The 21,996-nt window shown below is 43.9% G+C and overlaps 1 protein-coding gene and 1 long non-coding RNA gene across 14 annotated transcripts; one reads left to right on the top strand and one right to left on the bottom strand.

The window, feature by feature from the left end:
• Positions 1-41: 41 nt before the first annotated feature.
• LOC147651944 (uncharacterized) lies at positions 42-7,446 on the bottom strand. Of its 2 annotated transcripts, XR_015290156.1 has the most exons (3): positions 6,983-7,446; positions 6,206-6,831; positions 42-4,932 (listed from the first exon to the last, which is right to left on the bottom strand). It is a non-coding gene; the product is annotated as an uncharacterized LOC147651944 (long non-coding RNA). The 2 variants fall into 2 exon arrangements; XR_015290155.1 differs by lacking the exon at positions 6,983-7,446 and having other exon boundaries at positions 42-5,245.
• NCOA4 (nuclear receptor coactivator 4) lies at positions 7,065-19,668 on the top strand. Of its 12 annotated transcripts, none has more exons than XM_086900845.1 (10): positions 7,065-7,239; positions 12,989-13,142; positions 13,595-13,735; positions 13,856-13,944; positions 14,402-14,510; positions 15,086-15,157; positions 15,563-15,709; positions 15,939-16,949; positions 17,269-17,358; positions 17,882-19,668. In XM_086900845.1, the coding sequence occupies exons 2-10, from the start codon at positions 13,002-13,004 to the stop codon at positions 17,885-17,887; spliced, it is 1,806 nt and encodes a 601-aa protein (XP_086756971.1). In that variant the 5' UTR covers positions 7,065-7,239; positions 12,989-13,001; the 3' UTR covers positions 17,888-19,668. The 12 variants fall into 12 exon arrangements, with proteins under 12 accessions (XP_086756971.1, XP_086756977.1, XP_086756974.1 ...); XM_086900851.1 differs by having other exon boundaries at positions 7,093-7,239; positions 15,566-15,709; XM_086900848.1 differs by having other exon boundaries at positions 7,110-7,334.
• Positions 19,669-21,996: the final 2,328 nt, after the last annotated feature.

Below are 21,996 nucleotides of genomic sequence, written 5' to 3'. Positions count from 1 at the left end.
CAATGATTTGCAAGTTCAGAAAAACTGATGCTCACTCATTATGAGCATTCTGAATCTTCACTTTATTAATCAGGGTTGCTGTTATTTACAAAAAGTAGTGTTTATGTTTGAGGACTTCCTACACTTTTGGAAAGGTTTAAAGTGCAAGAATATAATGGAAATCTGAGGTAAAAAGCCCAACAACAAGCATTCATCTGAATATTAGCTAGAAGGATAAAACAAGTTGCTTTACTTGTACAATTGGAGTCTTGAAAAAAAGGCTATTTGGATTAATTTTGCATTTGGGTTCAATTTTTTAAAAAAGTCAAATGCAGCCATTTTGTATATTAAGTATTCTCTGTTGAAGTATTACTCTTGTAAATGTGAGAACTCTGTTTTTTAATGTTTTCTAACTTAGGAAAATCCAAATCCATTACATTCTACTCTTAAATATAAATAAAGTAGCAGGAAAACTCACACTAGATTTATAACTGAATGGGTCAATGCTGAACACAGATGCTTGTCAAGCTAGAGTGAAATCAGGATGTATTATTTTCTCAAGCCCATGTGAAAACCAGTGCATTGCATCATGCTGCCTCTGCTCCCCAGCCTGAATACTCAGGTACCAGTTCCAGCTGAGCAGATTGGGGCTGCCTTTTCCAGGAATTCTCAGGGAGGGATGCACTGGCGCACTGGGTGCTTAACCCTTATGTCTCAGTGTGCCATCTTCACCTTAACATATGGGAACAGCTGCAGTTAATGCAGTATTCTGCATATGTTACGTTGTCCCTGGACACTAACTAATGGCTCTAGAAGGATTTCATTGCACATTGTACATTGATACTTGATGGCTGAGATTGATAATGGGCTGAGATGCTTAGCTCAGTGGCTCAGCAGAGATTGAAGGCAATTGATACTAATATCAGTATGCTGTTGAAATAGTTCTTAAAAGGTGTTAGAATAATTCATTTCCTTCTGAAGTAGGAAGATATACTGTTACCATTCCTAGAGGAGAGGCCAAAGCCTGTCAGATATTTGACACTGACTGTTATCACTGCAGTTTGAATTTGAGATAATTTTTGACTGCAGTTAAATATTGAAATAGAGGGTATTATCTCAATGCTTTAAATAACAACCTTCCATAGTTAAACCAGTTCTTCAAAAATGCCAAAACAACACACTAAACAGTTGCTTAGTCATTGTCATATGGGTTACTATTAAAATAATTGTATTTATTTGTTGGGTCCTCACCTGGATGTTTTGCTTTAGGAACCCCTGTTCCACAGAAAGCCTGTCTTCCAGATGTAGCTTAACAAAGGTTGTGTTGTTCAGCTGAGCCAAAAGGCCCCACAGAGCTACACTTTTGCACAGTCATCTGAGACGGGCGAGTGAGAAGGGGAAAAGGCAGTCAGCTGTTCTGTACTGAAATGTAAGCAAGATGTTCCAGGGAAAAAGAGCATCTCCACTGTACAGACAGCGATGTGTTTCTTTCTGATCGCTTCTCTCCTTATAGCCAGTAAGAATAATGACAGGCTGGACTAATTGCATTATTGGATAGACATTTAGTCTTTTAAATCCAAAGCAGTAACGACCTGTCTGGAGATGTGCTGAGGTAAGAGGCCTTCTAGAAGGATGTAACTCACTATTAAAGAATGAGTAAGGAAAACAGTGTAGCTTTGCTCTAGGAAAAGTAATGTGTAGTGAGGCTGGGTTAAAGCAGAAGCTGAGAGTGGAGGTGAGATCGTGGGACCACCAGCTCCACAGAGGGAACAGGGCTAGGTGTCCTCTAGACACTGCTACTGCCCCCTCTCTCAGGAGCTTTTCCAACTGTGAAATTGCAATGTTAATACTTCATTGCCATCTGTTCCTTGCAGGCATGTTGAGGTGATTAATTTGTCTTCTTAAGCCACTTGAAATTGAAAGCAGTTTATTAGTGCTAAGTAATACTGTTAATTGGCAAGAGAGAAAGAGGCAGCATGTGGGTTTATGAGCTGGAAATAAATAATTCTAATCAACTCTCACAGTACCAGTTAAATAACTTAGTAGAACTTGCTGCGTCAATCTCTTGTGTCTTTCCCCTTTAGGGGACTTTAGGATTGATTTCTAAGTTTTGTTTATTTTCCCTCCATTCAGAAGTATGGATCTGAAATGGAGAATATAATTCAACTTCCTTCCAAAGCATTGTTATTTACACAGGCAGCAAGATCCAGCTGAGCCTCGTCGAAATGGGAATCTAATGCCTGTGAGCCTGTGTGCAGAGGGCTACTCGTGTCTGCAAATACTGCCTGTCCACAAGTAATGTGTGTCCTGCAAACCACTCATGCCTGCTGAGGAAGAGAGATGTGGTGCTTTCTGTGGATGCTGTAGTCCAGTCATTGCACTCCCCTGCCGCTTTACAGGGGAAATTCTACAGAGCCATGTGGTTTTAAAGGGAAAGAAATGGGTAAGCCTTGTGGGTGATGTGGACTAGTGAGAATTCTCTTCCTTTTCTTGCTCAGAAAACAACTTTCCACAGCAGTTCTGCTCCATATAAAAATGGTTGTGCTCCATTTTCACCTCTGCCAGCTGAAATGAGCATGTCCATTTTCTGTGGGGCAACACCCTGCCACAGGCTAAAACAGTGTTATGAAGTTGTTCCTTTCTCCTGGAAGACTTTCACCAGACTTGGCACACAGTTGCTTGTGGCTTTAACTGCATATCCTTTGCCATGGCTGCATGGATGTCTGGCTTCCATCTTTCTCGAGCTGTAGAAGTGCTGAGGCTTGAGCTGGCAGCCATCACATGTACCAGGGCCAATGTGTTCAGATAGCAGAGTACTAAGCTGTAGCTTGTAAGTCTTTGGGAGCATTAATCCTTTCAAATATGTGACCTAAACAGATGTCATCTGTCTTATTATCAGGCTTTCAGTATACTACAGGCTATGCCACTCAGATGGTATGTGAAGGAAGCTTAGAAAACAAAGGGGAGGGACACAGGTAAGGAAATGATGCTGCAGATTTCCACCCCCTTCCAGCCACCTCCTGCTCGCCTACAGGCACTAAAGACAACTCCAGCAACAATGGTGTTACAGGTGTGATGAAGGGGATTTTTCCCCCGAGGTGTTAAAGGTAATAGGGCTTAAGGAATGTGGGTCAGGCGCTCTGGTGCACTCCTGTTGGCCAGGATTAGATCTCCGAGCTCCACCTGGTGCTCAGCGCCGCCGCACAGCTCTGCAGGACGCACCCACTCTTAATCTCCGGCATCTTCTGGTCCCTGCTCACCACCGACAATTTTTACTGTAAAGCAGAGATGGGGTCACAGCTTGGGGTGCAGTGAATCCTGCCCGAACACCCTTTTATTTGTGCCTTCCAGCAGACACGCTGACGGGCAGCTTTTTGTGGTGCAGGAAGCACACAGAACTGTCTGTGCCTGAGTGCCAGTACCTGACCTGTGCTGTACTGCCCTTAAAGCAACTCCAACGGGAGCTGGAGTTTCGGGTCCTTCCCAGACACAGACACAGCACCCTCAGTGATGACACATACATAAAAAGTTAGGCCTTTCCCCTCCTCTGATGGCTTTTTGCAGGCTTGTAGGTAGTTTGTTTACACTGCCTCTGGTGCTGGTTGTAGTGCAAACTGATGCACTTCAGATGGGACTGGACAGAAATTCCTGTGTGCGGGTTGTTTGAATGCTCTCTTGTGTTCACATTGTCTGGAAAATCCTATAAATGCCACTGCCTCAGAGAATCCAATTTTAGAAAAGCTTTTACACTGATTTAAATTCACAATATGATGTTATAATTCGTTATGTTGTAATTTCTTCCTTGTTCGTAGTGGTCTGTGTTTTCTAAATTTCATGTTTTTTTCAGCATCAACCTCACTCTGACAATAGAATGAGGGGTTGATTTACTGTCATGCTGCTGTAACTGCTTTTTTAAAAAGGATTTTGGGAAAGTATGAGACAAATGCTTCTGAGAAAGCCAAAGAGACCTGTTTCGATTGTGTGCTGCATGTTGTTCAACAACCTGCTCCCCCATTCAAATGAGAGCAAACCCTGGAGCTGGAACACAGCCCTTGTGTTCCAAGTCTGCACTATGAGTCCTTTCCTGCTCAGGTTTTGACTGGAATGTGTGTGTGTGTATATATACTGGAGGGAGCTGCAAAATATTTAGTGACCAAAATCACACTGCTGGTTTCCTACAGGCTCAATCTCTGTTTGTGATAGAACAACTTTTCTGGAGTTGGTTGAAGCTTTGTGAAAACAGTTTTAGTTTAGTTAAAATTGTTTATGCACTGTTTACATGCCTCTCTCCCTCCAATATGAGTCCGTTGGTGCTGTGCCTGTTATTTTTTGCATTGACAGGTTTGAGCCACAGCAAGAGATTTGTTCATGTCTGTGGTGGGACCCTAATGCTCAAAAGCAGCCCATTACTTCCATAAGTTCTGCTTTTGGTTAGGCTGTCTGGAGAAGTTACAGAAGACCTTCCTGAGAACCTCTTTAAATGAAAGATGAGTGTGGAGTTAGATGTAGTCGGTACATTTGTTCACTGTGAAATTGGATAGAATAGACTGAAGTGTAATTGTAATTAAAAAGTTTGCAGAAATGAGAAATCCCTAAACTATAGAAAAGAAAAAGGCTGTGTGTGGTGTGCAGGAAAAGGCTATTAAAACATCTGTTTACAGTCTATATGTGAAACTGTTTGTGTGAGAATTCAAAAACGTTTAGTTCCTCTATGGCACTGGGGTAGCTCGACACAAAGAGCAGAGATTCAAGGTGAGTAAATACAGTGCAGAGAGCTTTGAAAGTGCCCTGCAGGGCAGTGAAGTCTTTGGACTTCCGCGCAGGTGGCTGCTGCTCCTCTCGGCTCCTTGGGCGGGCTGGGGCTGAGGTCGCCCTGAGGCGGCGGCCCCTGCGGGGAGGCAGGGGAGGGATCTGGCGCACAGCTGCGGGACCGAGTGCCAGGTCATGGCCTGCCTGGAAGGGGACCAAGGACACACGTCAGAGAGGATACGTGCGAGGGAGGGTCATGCTGACAGGGACGAAGGGAAAACAGTCCCTTTCCAGCGGCAGAGCTTGGGCAAACTGGCGATTCCCACGGCAGCTGCCTGAGGCTTCCTGACAGCTCCAATGACGACTCTTCTAGAATTTCATACTCTGCCTTGGGACTTTTGCTGCTTCTGACGGGAGCAGCCGGCGGCTTGGTCTGCCTTGGCGACCGGCTGCACCCGCAGCTCTGCCAGGCTTGCTTCCTTACTCCCCCTTTACGAGGCAGGGGTGGACTGCTCAGCTGTGGGGTAGCATCGCAGAACAGGGAAATCACATTCTGGGGCACTTAACAGAGAAGTTAACTCAGCTGATGCCCTTCAACTACATTATTGCAGTTATTGAAAGAGGAACAATATAAACAGAAAACAGAACTGTTCTTTAAACACCATAAAATCTGCTCTAAAGCCATTGTGCCAGAGAATATTCTTCAAATTCTTTGTGTTTTGAGTAGTGCCCTGTATGGGGCACTACTATGTGTTTTGCAGGCCCATACCTAAGAAACTTAGAAGAAGCTTCCAGTTCTCTATCAAACCTCATATCAAACCTCCCTTTCCAGGGAATGGGGAGGGATGACTCTCTCCCTGGTTTTCATTCCCACACTAGAGATGAGCAAGGAAGAATGTCTTTGAGTGTGACAAGAGAATCATACGCTTTTGCCAAATCAAGGAAGCTTGCTTTATTCTGCTGCTTTATGCTGCAGAACTGTAAGTGGGGATTCCCATTCAGCAAGAAATAGCACTGAATCTTGGGTATAGGTGTGCATTATGTGTCACACACTTCTGAATTATCCTCATTAACTATTTCTGATGTGTATTTAGATCCCTTTTATGCATCCAAAATCCTTTTCTTCCTACTCTGGTTGGAGGTTTATTGTGAACACTGATATGCAGTTTTATCCAGTGCTGAGGAAATGCCCACTACATCTCTATCTTTGCTGCTGTTTTAATATGAGCAGATGATCCTGTTTATTTTTCCATAAAACTGTATCTCTACCCAACCTTTTGCCACTATTTTAGTAGATCACAAATTCGCCTTTTGCTTAAGTTGATGCAATTTGAATTTATTTTTCTGATCAGCTATGCAGGTTTGTGTAAAAAGGCACATGTGGTACAGCAAAGGCTATGGCTGAGGGAGGAGCAGAGTGTACTGCCATGAAGGGTGGGAGGAGAGAGACCATTAAAAGATGCATGTGGTTCCTTACCCTTGATATTCCTTTAGGGGGTAAGATGGAAGATGTATCCAAAGAGCAAATCCTCTTAGGAAGGCATGACCTTAACCACAATGAATCCACAAAAAAAGTGTGCTGTGTGAAGCAACTCTACCAACAAAAAAATCTTTCAGACCATCTGGATTATGATATTGTCTTGGTCAAACCCGTGGAAGACATGACAGAAACCTGTGTGTGCCTGCTTGCCCAGGAGAGGCAGCTTGCTTTCTTCTGGAGAGCACTGCTAGGTAAGTGCATGGGGGGACACGTGTATGAGCATTCCTGGTTTTCCAAGGTCAGGCAGGGTTGGTATTATTTTTCCTCTTAAATCCAAGTACACAGAGGAGGTTTATATAACACACTCCGTGTCTCTTACGTGTTTAGACAAGGAAGCCAAATACCTGAAATGCTTGTTCCTAGGGTAACAGCACATCTGGGATTAGGTGGCTGAACTTCTGCTTTCTATGCCAGCACTGAATAATTTGTGCTTGTAACCGCGAGTAAGGTCCCGTTCAAAAGAACGGCTCCTTGATTTGTGCCCCGAGGACGAAACGTGTTAGGAAATTGCGACTCAGTTACCACATGTACTCAGCTACTTCGACTTCCATTTGAAGTCCTGCCTGCTTGAAGAAAGGATACAGTATCTGTTAGGTTTTAAATGCTATGCACACACCTACAAAAGGCAGCACTTCACAAATGTGCTAGCCGGTGGTCACGGAAAGGCTAAAATCTCACATAATCACAGAATTGTCTGTGTTGGAAAGGACTCACAAGGATCATCGAGTCCAGCTCCTGAATGGCCCTCACAGGGACGGAGCCCTCACGTCGGCGTTACGGGCACCACGCTCGGGCCAGCTGAGCGGATCTCCTCGCCCCTGACCAAATAAAGCGCGCGGGAGGGGAGCAGTAACTGGAGCCTTTTCCCAGCTGGAAAGCGGGATGGCAGTACTGGGAGGTGTTCTGCCGTGCTTCACACTTGCGGAAAGGAAAACCCAAAACCTGTAATGTGGAAAGCCAAACCAAGCCAGGTACTCTGGGGAATTTCCGGTGGACACGAAAAAAATCCAAACCGGTGGCTCGCCCCATGATACACGTTCTGTGCTCCGAGGATTTGCCCTGCCGGGTGAGCCGCGATTCCCGGATTTTGGCTGCCGTGAGCAGCAGCAGCAGCACCGCCCCTCAGCGCTCCCTCAGCCGCTCCGCCGCGCCGGCAGGGGGCGCGCGGGCCGGCGGTCTCGCGAGAGCGCACGGGGCCGGCGGGCGGACGGCCGGCCGGCGCGGGGCTGAGGGAGCGGCGCGCGGACGGCGGTGAGGGGGCGGCGGGGCCGGCACGGCGGGGAAGACATCCGGGGGGATCCGAGAGCAGTCCCGCGAGGAATCCCGCGAGGAATCGCGTAAGGCATCCCGGAGGCACCCCCTGCCGCGCTGCGGGAAGTGCCCAGGCACCCGGCCTGGGTGGTTTAGGTCGGTCGGGAAATGGACGCTCCGCGGGGCAGGGCTCACACGGGACACGGAGACGGGGTTTTGTACCGATCTCGCTCTCCGTGTCCCGGAGAGGTGCCGCGAGCGCTCCTAAAGCCGCGTTCCTAATTGCAAAGGCAAAGGCTTTTGTTAGCAGCTGCGCTTCTCAAAGGTTATATAAGCAGTAAATGTCTGGGTTTGGAATGGTCGGGGTTGTGCCGAATCGTGCTTGTTGAAAGTTTGGCAGACCTGTGTCGTTGGATGCTGGCAAGTGGTGTGAGCCAGCCCTTCCGGGGGTTGTGTGCTAGGCATCCTGACAGCTTTAAACTCTGTTTATGGCTGGGATTAAAGAAAAAAATTGACAGAGGAACAAGATGGCCTTCCGCCAAGACTTTCGATAAGGTATGCAGTCACGGGAGCAGAAGAAAGCTGGCACCCATGTAAAAACCACTGTTCATCACGCTGCAAGTGCATAGTATTGGATAGATGGGTGGGCAGAGAGCATGGGAGTGGTATCTTTGGGCCTAAATGCTTCAGGCAGAACCAGGGGTTTCACTTGTTTTTTGAAGGGTTTTTAAGTGCAATACTCTGGAAGATGCGTTGTAATGTGCAATCTGCATTAAGGTAAGTGTGTGTCTTCCCCACTCTGTGGTATCTTCTTTGATATTGTCACTAATTATAGCATAGAGATTTCAGGCCTTCATATTCAGACACTTTGTGATTTCAGTAATATGCTTGTTGTGCATAAAATACATATTTATGATAGATGGAATAAAGTTGTGATCAGACTTCTTGACAGTTGCTTTAGTGACTTGTGACTGCTCAGAGCCCAGCTCTTGTGAGGGTATCTCAGTACAAGTGCTTTGTGCACTGGCCAGGCTGTTTCGGGGCTAAAACTGGCAGAAAAGGTAGTCACACGTGTTCAGGTGTGTGGCACAGGCCATATACTGTGCAGAGAGGTGAAAACTACCTGAATTTTAGAAAATGTAATACCTGAAACTTCTGTTACAATTTTTTAAGGTGTTTATTTCACTTTTGCTCTTACTTGAAACTGCTAAAGGTTACTTTTTCTTCTTCACATGGCTTGTGACTTTAAAATTAGGGTGTTGTATGCTTGTTTTGGAGTAAAATAATCTCCCCAGCAGAACCTCCATACAGATACTGGAATGTAATGCTGATGCTGCACTGTACAAAGTGCCTGTTATGCTTGGATGTAAATGGGAAGTTCCCAGATTCAGCTCATGTGCTTAGAGTACTTCTCTCCCTGACCACAACTCTCATGTACCTAATTTGGGAGTGCTTCTTAAGAGGAACTACTGTTTTTTGGTGGGGTTAGATGGAAATCCATGGGGATTTCAATTCAAACAAGCCAGCTGGTTTAAAGCTACATAAAGACAGGTCAGAGAGGCCTTTGGAGCAGCCTCGTCCTGCCAAATGGAAGAAATCATTCCACATTTATAAATAGAGCCTGTTCGATGGGAGGCTTCGTTCCCTTCAGCTTTTTCCCAACAAAGGCTCTGCACAGCTCTGTTTTTGAGGTGATTTTTCCACACCCATTTGAAATGTAAAACAATGCTCTTCTCAAGGACAGTGTGGATGGTTGTGCCGAGAGTGAAAAGCTGGTAGAACCAGTTTCCTGACGGCCTGTTTGCATACTGTGCAGAAGATGCAGGATTGTCTCCTCCTCTGCTCCCCAGCCACCGGATACTTAATTAAAAGCTTAAAATTATTTTTGTCCAGCAGTTTCTGACCTATGGGAATTACCATCTCAGGGTGGAGTGTAGGTAGCCAGGAGGTTGCACAGAGCACCTGTGACCAGGAGTTACAGCTGCAGGGTCTTGTGGTGACACCTCTCCAATGAGCCAAAAGTCTTCCTGTAAACACGTGGTTATTTTACTATTAGGAACAATAATGTCATCTTCCTCATGATTCAGGCAGTTCTTTTGATTTCATGGCTATAACATTTTTACTGATTACATGCAGGTGAGGACCTGTGCGTGGCCCATCCCTGGGACTGTTCAAGGCCAGGCTGGATGGGGCGCTGGGCACCCTGGTCTAGTGAGAGGTGTCCCTGCCTATGGCAGAGGTGTTGGAACAAGATGATCTTCAAGGTCCGTTCCAACCGAGGCCATTCTGTGTGCCTTCCTCAGCAGCGTGTGTGAGATTGTGGAAGCAAGAGCAGATGTGACAAGAATTGTGCATGTGTGCGTGTCATTTTGGCTCTTCCAGGAGCTAACTTGTATCCGAGCGGCCCCGTGTCAGGATTTCTGGCACGTCTCAGGCTCAGTGTTGGATGCGGAGCCTCACTGACGGGCTGTGCCTGGCCAGGGACAGAAGGCTGAGCTCGGCGGCTGGATCGCCTCGCAGCTCTTCAGCTCTTGCTGCTGCATCCGCGCTGGATGCCTCAGCGCTCGGGTCTGCTTTGTTGTTGCATGAAGAAGGCACATTGCCACACATTTGAAGTTGCAAGAAATAGCGGTTTTGTTGCAAAACGTTGAGGTTTCGCTGTTTGAAATGCTAGTGGGATGTTGGGAGGCACTTGGTGTTTTGTCTGAGCGGAGCCAGGCCGGGGCAGAGCGGATGCGGCTCCGCATGGGGCCGGTGGTCGCGGCCCGCCCCGGGCCCGCCCCGGCGCTGCCGACGTGCGGCTCGGCCGGGCGCGGTGGCCGGGGCGGGGCGCGGGCTGGGCCGCCCCGATAAGGCGCGGGGCCGCTCCGGCGAGCCAGGGCTTGGAGCGGAATTTGCAGGGTTGGAAGCATTCCGGAGAGCATTCCGGAGGCCGTGCCTGGGAATGGAAGCCGCTTTATAAACAGGACATTGCGGGATTGCTTTCTGAGCGCGGCAAGTAAGTGCGAGCTCATGTGTTGGGTGTGTGCATCCCGTGACGCACATAGCAGGGACTGGTGGGGACCCCCGTGTGCTTGGAAACAGTTTGATGGCAAGGAAATGGCCAGAGCAGGTGACGGCGTGTTGCAGCCGTGCGTTTTCTTGCAGAAGTAATTGTATTTTGTTACTGTTGAGCCGAAGTGTGTGATCGTGGGTGTTTCAGAGCATGTGACCTGAAAATGTCTAAATTCTCAGTTCTATTTGGGAGTAGTTGGGAGCAAGGAAATAGGTGCTTGCCTCCACTTAGTTTCGTTAGAGGCTCGTGGAAATTGAAAGGAAGGGTGGATTGGCTCTCATGCACAATATGCGAGTTTTACTGGCTTATTTGCGACAAAGCCTAAGAACAGCCATTTTAACAGGAGCTGGCTGGCTGGAGGAAGGCAGCATTCATTCTCTCTGTACATTCTGGAGGAAGTCTCTTGCAATCATCGATAAAAGGGAAAGTAAACAGTAATTTCAGAGATCATTTTAGAGAAGTGTGTGTAAGCTTAAATTAAATTGTGCCATTATGAATTTGCTAATACAGATAAAGTAGGTTAACATAATTTTCGCAAGAGTTGTTAAGTATGTTAACTACTGTGGGAGCAAAGATGGTAGTTTTATTTAGTCTTTCACACTTTGACTCGCTGTTATGTAAGAATATAAAAAATGAAATAATAACCAGTATGAATTTTTAAATTTACTTTCGACTATGTGATAGTTCTTAAGGTATCTAAGGTCCTTGTTTTCTTGGTTGGGTGTATTGCTGTCATTCTGTTTGTTAGATTATATCTGAGAGCTAGGGCTCCCACTTACACTGTTGGCTCCTACTTCCTGTAGGTTGTACATGAGAGTTGAAAAGCAAGACAAAGTCTAGGGAGTGTTGTGAGAAAAAAGCTTAGCTTACCTTTTATTGAACATTGCTGACATGGTGAAGATCATGAAATTTTACAGAAGTGAACCTGTGAACAAGCTAGGGTGTGCAAATACCAAGGCAAAACTGGCATTCATAGCACAGCGTGGGGTTTTATGTGTTTTGGACTTCTGCACTGATTTGATGCAAAATAACATAAGCTTAAAGATTACATTTGAGTTCTCTTCTCTTGTATTTGTGCTCTGAGTTCCTAGAAGATGAGATGTTATGGTGAGGATGGGACTGAGTTACGTGTAGGGTCTTGGGGTGGCTTCTGTGCCTTGTGTATGTTTTGTGTTTGGAGGCGCTGGAGAGACAGGAAGGCCCACAGTGTTGAGAGAACTAAGGGGGGTGCAGCCTCTGCTCCTGCCCCATGGCGAACATTGCTTTTTCTGTCACCTTCCACTTACAAGCCACTTTTAGCCCTCTCCTGTGTGAAACACACTTTTATATTTGTCTGGTAGAGCTTGGCTGTAGAGAAGGACTTTTGAGTTGCACTTTATATGATCGTGGGACTTGGAAATTGCAGACTAAATAGCTGCTCAGTACCACAAGCTCATGGTTGTCCTGTCATATTCAAAACTACTTTCAGTTCCCTCCAGAGCAGTGGTAAAATCTCTGACATTTTAGATTGGCACATGTGTACGCTTTTAAATTTGCTGTGAGTTTCCATAGCTGTCATTGCTGAGGACTTGTTTTAAATAGAGCAAATACTATGAATGTTTAGTGCTTTAGGAATCCCAGGAGACTGACAGGAGAATTCAAACTCTTCAGTAACAAAATAACCCACTATTTAGGAAAAGTGCTTACGCTGATCCTTCTCATCTTTACTAAAAGTTACTAAATACTATATTCTTCCCCTTACTTGCAGAATCTTTGATAATATAACTTTTGTAGAAATTTTGTATTTGAGCCCCTTTTTCTTGAGACTGTGCTGAAGCTAAGTTACCACAGCTGTGACCAGGACAAAATAATGGGTCGCTGTTAAAAGTTCTGGCCTTTGCAGCTTACTAAAGAGTGATCTTCATAGTAGCATGTGGGTTTTCAATTGATGAAACTGTATTGGAATTTTCTCATGTATGGGAATCAGCTAATTTGCCTGCAGAGGAAAAAAGGATGACTGAAATATTTCCTGTCCTTGGCCAGGCCATTCTCCCCCAGCTTCAGCATTGCTGCTGAACCTTCCCTGAATCAGCCCCTCAGCTCTGGAGTTTGCTGGCTAGGCATAAAAGCTGGAGGAAGGTGACTGGCAGGGGAGGATTGCCTAAACTCCTGTGGCTGAAGCTTTTATCAAATATCTGTTGGTTTTCCTGTGATTGTGCAAATTCCGTGGGCTGAAGTGTTTGAGACACTGTTATTGCTCCTGGAGGAGAGCTTTATCTATGTTTAGAAAACTTGCATCTTTGTAGGGTCTTAGAGGCTGTTTTGTTCACCTCTATAGTGAAGTAAAACAGATGGTTCTTCATATGATGCCCTTCCTCTTCTGTTAAAGAGGAATAGAAACTATTAAGAAATCGGTTTTTTCCATTGTGTTTTAGGAACACTTCAAGAATGAGTCCACCACAAGATAGAAATAGAAATTCCTGCAGCAGTGAGACTCTGGCAAAGTGCCTTCAAGCAAAGAAGGACTTGGAAACAGCTATATCTGGAATTGTCAAAGCTGAACAGCAGATTAAAGAAAACTGGCGGGAGGTAATTTTAAATTACTTCTTAAAGATTTTTTAATAACTAACAAGACTTCAATTGAATTTTTATTATTCCAGAATATTTACTATTGTTATGGTGGATTGAAATTTTCTTTGCAACTTGCAAACACATTGCTGTGTCATTTGGCCATGCTCTTGATAAAGGTATTCCTGTATTGCTAACTTAGGCATCTAGAATTTCCAGAAAGTTGTTGATTGAAACCTCAGAATAGAGAGAGATTACAAAGAATATTATTCTTTGATAACTCTTTAAAGGTAGCCTTGGAACTGTTACTGACCTGAGTCATGTGGTGCTGTGGGTGACTGTGATGAATTTTTGAGAAATAACTAACTCCAAAACTATCACTTGCGACTGACAAACAGCAGTTTGTAATCACTGCAGCACATGTAGGTTCACTCTGCTTGACAGATGTACACATGGTGTGTGTTCTCTGACAGGTCAAGGCCAAGATCCACAGCCACATCAGCCGGCAGCTGGAATGCCTGCGCAGCCGTGAGGTGTGGCTCTTCGAGCAGGTGGATCTCATCCAGCAGCTCAAAGAGGAGGCCTTGCAGCAGCAGGCACAGCAGCTCTACTGGGTGAGCTTTGGTTGTCAGTTGCTGCACTGGCATTTTCAAGCAAACGTTGTCCTTGCAAATATTGGCTCAATTTTATTTCTGAAGGCCAAAACAATAATGTGTGTTTTGTCTTCCATGCAGTACTTGGGACAGTTCAATTGCCTTATTCATCAGCTGGAACGCTCCTACAGTAATGAACTGGCAAACCAGATTGCAGTTTGCCTGGAGAGGTAAAGCTGTTTTATGATGCAAGTTGACACAGTTTGGTTTATTTTAGTTTATGAATTTAATCTGATTTTTCATTCTAATAGAACTAATAATAGATCTGACTGTTCCTACATTTTTAATAATTCCTAGAAATAAGAACTTTAAAGTAGTCTGAGGTGATAAACCAGGACTATAATGAGCAGGAGAGGTACTCATTTATGCAGATTATTTCAAATACTAGTTGTTGATGGCAGTTGAAGTAAGAAGGTGAAACTTGTGTTTTGCTGGCAATTTATTCTGTTCTTGGTTTGTAGATAGCGATTCCTTTATTGTATGCTGTATCAAAAGTCTTCTTTTTTACCTAGTTACTGCCAATTAGCTTGAAAGCCTTTTTATGAAATAATGGACTGACTTCCAAAACAGGATGGATAAAGATTGTAACATTTTTTCCTTTCTGTAACTACCACCTTATTCTTTCAGACTGGGAAGTCTTACACTTAAACCTGAAGAGTCTTCCATCCTGAATTTTGAGGCTGACACATCTCACCTTCGCCAAGCTATTACCTCATTTGGTTCCATTAAAACGATGGTAAGCAGTAGGACTTGCCTGGGTTGGAATACTTGCCTCAGAGATTTTTTTTTTTTCAATAGTGCAATATATTCCAAGTGATATTTTTGCTTTTAGTGACAGCTTGAATGGATCCTGTGCATGAATCATATAATTTTAGCTGTATGATAAATACACAGTGGTTTATTAATTATTGCATGTAGTTTTCACTGAGCTTAGTTAAGCACATGTTATTTTAATGTATTTTGGCAGAGGATGAGGGAATGGCTACTGCATTCTTACTCTATTTCCATCAAATGAAAATTTGTTACTGTTTTCTTTAGATTGCAATAGTTAAAACATTGTAGATGTTTTCTGTGATAAAAGTATTTTGGGATTCTTATGTAAGCGACATATTTCCTGTATTATTTGAGACAATTCTGTTAAAGGAAGCAGGCTCAAGGTAGTCAGTCTTTCTCCATTTGTAAGTGTTGAGAACATTATTAGCCATAAAGCATTAAGCATTTGTAACTGTGCTTTACTTCTGCTTTATTGTAGAATTTGTCCTAGAAACTGGATAAAATGGAGATATAAATTAATTTTTACTTTTCTTTTAGCAAACCTCAGAGAGACAGAATGCTTCTCCCTGGTTCCCAGGGCAGAATTGTGCCCTAATGAACTGTGAGCAGGTAAGATTGCCCTGTGTCTGTGAGTGTTTAATTGCATTAGAGGGAAGAGGAGAACTCAAGCATGTTATGTGAGCTTGAGTAATGGCTTGTGTTTGTTTGTTAAGATGCTTGAGTAGCCAGTAACAGTGGCTATGGTGAGCAGAGTAATCTGATATTGCAGCTGCTCCAGGAACAGACAGGCAAGAACAGAGTATGAAAATGTATGTGGGGTGTGACTGATGGGATATTTTTAATTGAATGTTCTTGATGTTGGAACTATCCAATTCCTATGGGATTTTTGTAATTAAAGGGGACTGGTTTTACTTTTGATGCAGAAATACTGATGCCTGCTGCATGCCTGTGTTGATGTTCAGCACAGATTGGCTCAGCAGTCAGTATTTCTCCTAACCAAGGACATTCTTTCAGCAGCAGATGCTGTGTGGGACAGTGAGTGCCTCGCTGGCTGACTGGTTACTCGGAAGCAGACCTGTGGGTGTGCGCCAGGCTCCCTATGTTCCCAGCACCAATCTTGAGGAATGGGTTACCCAAAAGTGTGTGTCAGATCCCAGCCAGGTAAACCTTTTGTGCACTAACGTAGTTTTGAACAGAGGGGAAAACACTGTATCTGATTGCAAACAGAATATGGTGGGAATGAAACCCTCTCTAGTATTCTTCATTCTGCCTCATGTTCAACTGATGCTTTGGCACTTACTAGCTGAATGCTCTGAGCTCTAACTATGCAAACAGTTACTGAACATTGCCTTTTAGTTTTAATAGATGTGTTTCAATGTGTCTTTATTAGGATTTCAATTCTTCCAAAGTCTGCTATTTTGAGCAAGCCTGGGGAAATCTGAAGGATTTGGAGAACTGGCTCCTGCACAATCAGCAGTGTGATGTTGCTGGGAAAACAGATTCCCCTGGTCGCAAGGACTCCACCTCTACTCTCAACTCATCCTTTTCCACTATTGAAAAGGTGGAGGAATTAGAATCCCTTGAACAGGAAGAGATGGACCTTTCTGACTGGCTGCTTACTCCTGACACAGAAAATGGAAGTATTGCTTCAGATGAGAAATGGAAGAATGAATTTAAACCTTTTAGGGAAGAATGCAATTTGAATGATTGGCTCCTCAAAGCTGAAACATGTACCAGTTGTCGTGGCAGCCAGAGCAAAAGTGTGGAAATTGAGAACCTGGGAAATCTGAAGTGCCTGAATGAGCATCTTGATGGAAAGAAATCACCCACTACATCTGCTGTAAATGCTTGGCTTCTTCAGCATCCTCAGGCCCCCTTTAAAGTGGAAGATGTGTGCAAAGCTAATGATCTATGTGCCAGCTTTTCAGAATGTGTGTGTGATGAAAACTGTGGAAAAGAGGCTCTTTGCAAATGGCTTCTGAAGAAAGATGGGAAGGACAAAAATGGAGTTCTGGTCAGTCAGAGAGATGTACCAGACCCTGAGCATGAGAAGACCAAGTTTGCTGCCAGTTCCTGGCTTAGCCCTGCACAACAGCTCCCAGGGGAACCCATGAGTGCAGAGAAAGCAGATTATTCAGCAGAGATCGCAGAACCCTGGAAAGCATTGCTTGAGAGGCCTCTGACAAGCTGGCTGGTCAAGACTGAGCACAAAGCAGAAAGCACAGAAGAAAAGGAGAGTCGGGAAAAAGCAGACAAGAGTTTCAAGAGTCCTTTCCTAGACATCTTGGCTCCATTCCACCTCCCCTTAAATGTAAACAGTTGGGTGTTGACTTCAAATAACCTAGAAAATGCAAACCCACCTCCAGTGGAAGATAAATGGCTTCTGCGCAAGAAAGCACAAGTGAGCATAAGTTTTTGATACTTTTGTGTCTTATGTGCCAGGTTTATTGCTTTGCTGAGTTTAATGACTTCATTCTCTTCCAAAGTCGTAGCTCTTCTGGATAATACAGACTGAAAGTTTTTAGGTTTCTTGGCTCTTTTAATGTTTTCACAGTTATTAGATACTTAGCACTAAACAAGTTAGTATGTTATACTAAATGAAGAAAGCATAAATCTCAAAGACTCAAGAATTGATTTTAGTTTTGAACACTACAGAAGCTGAAGATACATCAAAATGTATTTATGTTTGGGGTTGGTAATTATGATAACTTCTCTTTCAGGACTTTGGCCTTCCTACAGTTTGTGACCTTTTTGCCTGTATGAAACTCAGCGGAGATAACGAAAAATGGCTGTATCGGTCTCCTTTACAGGTAGGATACAGAATGTGTTAGAACAGCTGAACCTAGTCATCACTTGAACAGACACTGGCAGCTAATGGTCATCTTCAATTCTTTAAATGTTAGTTTAACAGTGTAGTAATTTATGCCCTCATAGACTTTTCTAACAGCTTGGACCAGTCTCCTTTATTATTCCTCCTTCTATCACAAGCCAGGAAGGGAATTACTTCTGTTCTTGTGTAAATCTCTCAACTGATTGACACTTGGTAAGTCTGTAACCAAGATATAGAATTAATGTGTCAATCTCCAGGCGGCTTCTTTCTTACCTTAGTAATGTATTTACAGCTGACATCATGTTTTTTCTTTCTGATGATAAACTCTTTCTTATTTTTGAAATTAATGAAAATGGTCCTTAGCAGTACTTCAAACCCTAAAAGGCAGGATATTCAGTTCTAGTAATGTTAATATAACTTTTTTCAAGGGTATCTTGTAGTTTGTTTTTCCTCAAAGTGTTGTTGTTTATCAAAGATAATAACCCTATTTTAAATTTGTTTAGATGTGAAGAACTGGAAGTGTTGAAATCATCCCTTTCCTGCTATCAGTCGCACATCACGCTGAGTGACTGCAGCCAGCTGAGTGCTTGTGTTTTGTGTTTGGCCGTCTGCTTTCTCTTCTAAAATTATAACAAAAAGAAAAATTTCTTACCTAACAGAGTTATGGTGCAGAAGATCCCTTTTCGTTGTCATTAATTCTGAAATGTAAACCCACTGACCATAAGCAATCTGATGCTTTAGAGGTGTTAGCAAATTTGTATGTTATGGGAATACAAGGATCTTGAATGGGTTGTCACTTGAAGTATGTTGAAGCCGGGGCAGGTATAAAGCAGAATCTTCCTGGTGCTGTGGAACGTCCACCTTTGACAGTGACTTCAGAAGTGCTGCTGTCCCTTTCAGCTGCTACAACTTCATCATGCGTTGGGTTCCAGCTTATTTAGGCTGTACTTGCAAGCAATTTGTTTTATGGAGCAGTTGCTCACTTTAGAGGTTTCATTTGCGTCCTGTGTTGGTGCATTTCCCAGCTAAATATGTAAAATCCAGACTTTGAAAAAGACATGGATTTACGGGACCTAACACGTGACAGGAGAAATGGTAACTTACTTTTAAATCAAAACTTGTGAATTTTGAGCCTTTCAGAGAACAGGGTAGGGTGTTAATTTTCATGCACCAGTAGATCAGGCCCTACTATCCCCAGCATTTACAAACTATTTGAATGTCACTGAAAAAGCTGTAAAATGAAATGTGTGTTTCTGTTAGTTCTAGATAAGTCATAATGAATTTTTATTGACTAAACCACTGGAAAGGAGGCATCTTAGCTACCTAAAATTTAAAGGTAATATTTGGGGAATTAGATGCCTTCAGCAGATTGATGTCATGCTGTTTAGTTGGGAAACACTAACTTGGCAAACTGTGGCTCCCACTGATGCAGTTTAAAGGTATTTAATCTGTGGTTTCCATGTGATTATGTATGTGAAAGTGGGGTCCAGTAACTCAGATCTTCCTGAAGCTGTGGACATAATATGAGCAATACCTCTTCAGATATTTAGCCTTTTGAGCCTGTAGGAACGAGTGCAAAGATGTTATATGGAAACGTGGATCATGCCTGTCAGGCTCCATGGAAAAACTGTGAAATTCCATAGTTTCTAGTGCAGCTTCTACTCACTTAACAAATTGCTCTTAGTGACTATGAAAAAAAGGCCCTCTTCTCCCCATCCCTGCAGCCTGTCTGGGAATAAAAGTAATTTGAGTTCTTCACAACCCTGTAGAAAAGAAATTATTTAGAGCTGACCTTGGTGTCACTTTGTAGTGTGAACACATTCCTGTCTGATCAATCCTGTGCATTCATTTAAAAGTAAGTTTTTAGTCTGAGAAGGGGAGACTGCACATCTGAAACCAGACCCTGAAAGGACTTAACATCAGGAAAACACTTCGAGGCTTTTGTACTTTCATAGCCAGGGCTTTCTGCTGGAGGCAGAGAGGTGTTTTAGGAGTCCACTTTCCCCTTCACACATGTCCTTGTTGCTGCTTGGGAAGACTGCACTGTGACTTACTCCAGTAACAGCCTGATGTGATTAGCAGTTGAACTTAATGAAGGTGATTGACGTGCAGCCCACCTCTTCCAATTAATTCCACGTAGTTGTCATTGTGTGCTACTTTGTCAGTTCATTATGAGCCTTTAAAACCTGGGGGTATGTATTCCTTTACTCAACTGACTTCTTGTCACTAATTGATATTTATGTAAAACATTGATTAGTCTTTTCCATTAAAAAAAATAATTGCAACCAAAGTGTGTGTTATGTCTCATTTACAAGATGACCAGCACAAGCTGCTGTGGCACGTGTGCAGTTTGCCTCTGTCTGGAAGCTGCTGCACTTGTGCTTTAGTTCATTTCACCACTGCCTGGAGCTGCACTGAGCTCCAGAGCAGGGAACCTCTGGGAGCTGGCACAATCCTACACACTTAGTGGGAAACTCCTGTAGGGTACTGCCTTGCACTGTGATGCCCTGGACATGCAGTGGGTGTCTCAGTCACCTGGGATTTGCTCAGATGTTGGAAGAAATAGACTTGGACAAAATGACCCATTTGTTTCTTGCTACTCTCGAATACTTAGTGAGGATTTACGGATTTTTAGTAGCAGTTGGTCCCCTTCTCCCATGGCTGAAGAGCATCTATGATCTGTCTGTGCAATTGGACCGAGTTCCTCTCTCTCTCCCTGCTGTTTGAGCATCAGCCTCTCTGTGTGATTGGTTCCTCCACTAAGCATTCTCCAGTAATTAAACTGCAGCCTGTATTGTTCATTAGGAGAACACTTACAGTTGGGCCTGGCAGCCTTTCAACCACGGTACCTCAAACTTCCTGTGGGGGTGTGCACACGTTTTTTTTTAAAGTGGACTGGAAGTTCTTTGTTAGTAGTCACATGTTTAGCTTTCAAAGATGGGGAAAAGGGAAAATTAGCCCAAGACAAGGAGGACAGACTAGCAGGAAGAGAATGTTATTCATGGGTTCTCAAATGGCTGGAGCACTTTCTTTGAACAAGCTGAGCTATGAGATTGATGCCCTCTGCTGAGGAACGCTTCCTTCCATCCCACACCTCACTGGAGCAGGGTGGCCACAGGCTCCAGGGGCACCAGCCCCTTAACTCCTTGTCCTCAGAGCAGCTGTGGAGTGGGTGGGGCAGCTGTTCCCACAGGGCACAGGGAGAGGGGGGCTGACAAAGGGGGAAATACCTGTGAGGAACAGAGCAGGTATTAATCATGCTGGGAAAGTACCAAAAAGGGTTGGGGTATCCTCTGGTGTCCCTGCACTGGCTGGCATTGAATGGCACAGACCAGTACTCACACAGTGCACAAAGCTCCACTTTAAACATACCAGTTTCCTATCTAGAATTTATTAAGCATAGGGCTAACCTTCTGTTAAAGCATACAAAAGGATTTCCCCCCTCTTTTTGAAGTCCCAGATTAGATCACAGAAAACAGACTATGAACATGGGGTTGTTTATATGCCCTAACATTTCTGCCTTCTGTTTTCAGAACCTGCTTCTGCTTCAGGGTGTCCAGAGATTTCCCTCCTAAGCAGTAATTTTTAAACAAATTCCTCCAACAGTAACAGAAGTCACCTGCTGACAGGGAATGGTGTAAGTGGATTTGCCCTTCTGTTCCAGACTAAGCAGCACCAGCTTCACAAGACTCAAAACCCTTCCACTATTCCTGCTGTTTCAGCTCCCTCACTTGGTGCCACAGCATGGAAAGCTGCCTTGGATCTATCACCAAAGACATCACAACTGGCACCAAAACCCCGCTCCTCCAAGACAGTCAAGGTCTCCCATGCTCACATTTATGTAACACTGCATGTAAAGGCTCTAATTTGAGCCAAATCCTGTTTTCAACTTGATTTTTACATCCTTTTATTCCTACTGAACTTGGATATATTTTTGGTCACAATATAAAGTAGCAATTTTATACTGATTGCAAGTAAACCGTGAATGCAGTACGTCATGTCACAGAATATTGTAAACACATTCTCTGTATTGTATCTTACAAATTCACCTCCCTAACTGCTGCCTCTGTGCTGGTTGTGTTTCATAGCTCAAGCTACAGATTACTCCATATACAAACAGATTATACAAAAACTTTTAACAGCTCTAACTCAGCTATTTCAGAAAAATGCTCTCAGCTCTGCCCTTGAAGCGAGCAGTTCCAGGAAATCTGGGTGCACTGCAGAACAGATAACATGCTAAGTTGTTCAAGAGTCAGCCTACCCTTAAGGTTGTGCTATGAATTTGAAAAGGCTTCTATGTTATCTCCAGTGCACCTGATGAAGGAAATACTTGTTAAGCTTCATGGTTTACCCGCTTCAATTAGGGCAGACAGTTCCTGGGTCACTTTTTAGTCCTGAAAAAGTCTTTAGAAAACCTAAGATATATTGCAGAGTTCCTGGCATTTAAAAAGCCACCTTTGCCCCTCATCAACCCCCAAAGCAGCTCTCAATCCTTCATCCAGCATGAGTACAGGAACACAAGTCCAACCAACAGTGACCAGGAAACATGCAGGGGAGGAACTCACTGATGCCAGTGGGGAAAGAAAAAGCTCAGGATAAAGTGCATGTGTTTTTCTGA

Source organism: Cyanistes caeruleus, chromosome 8 (assembly GCF_971803275.1).
Source record: "Cyanistes caeruleus chromosome 8, bCyaCae1.hap1.1, whole genome shotgun sequence".
In the NCBI taxonomy this organism is placed as follows: domain Eukaryota; kingdom Metazoa; phylum Chordata; class Aves; order Passeriformes; family Paridae; genus Cyanistes; species Cyanistes caeruleus.
This window is presented reverse-complemented; position numbering and strand designations above follow the sequence as displayed.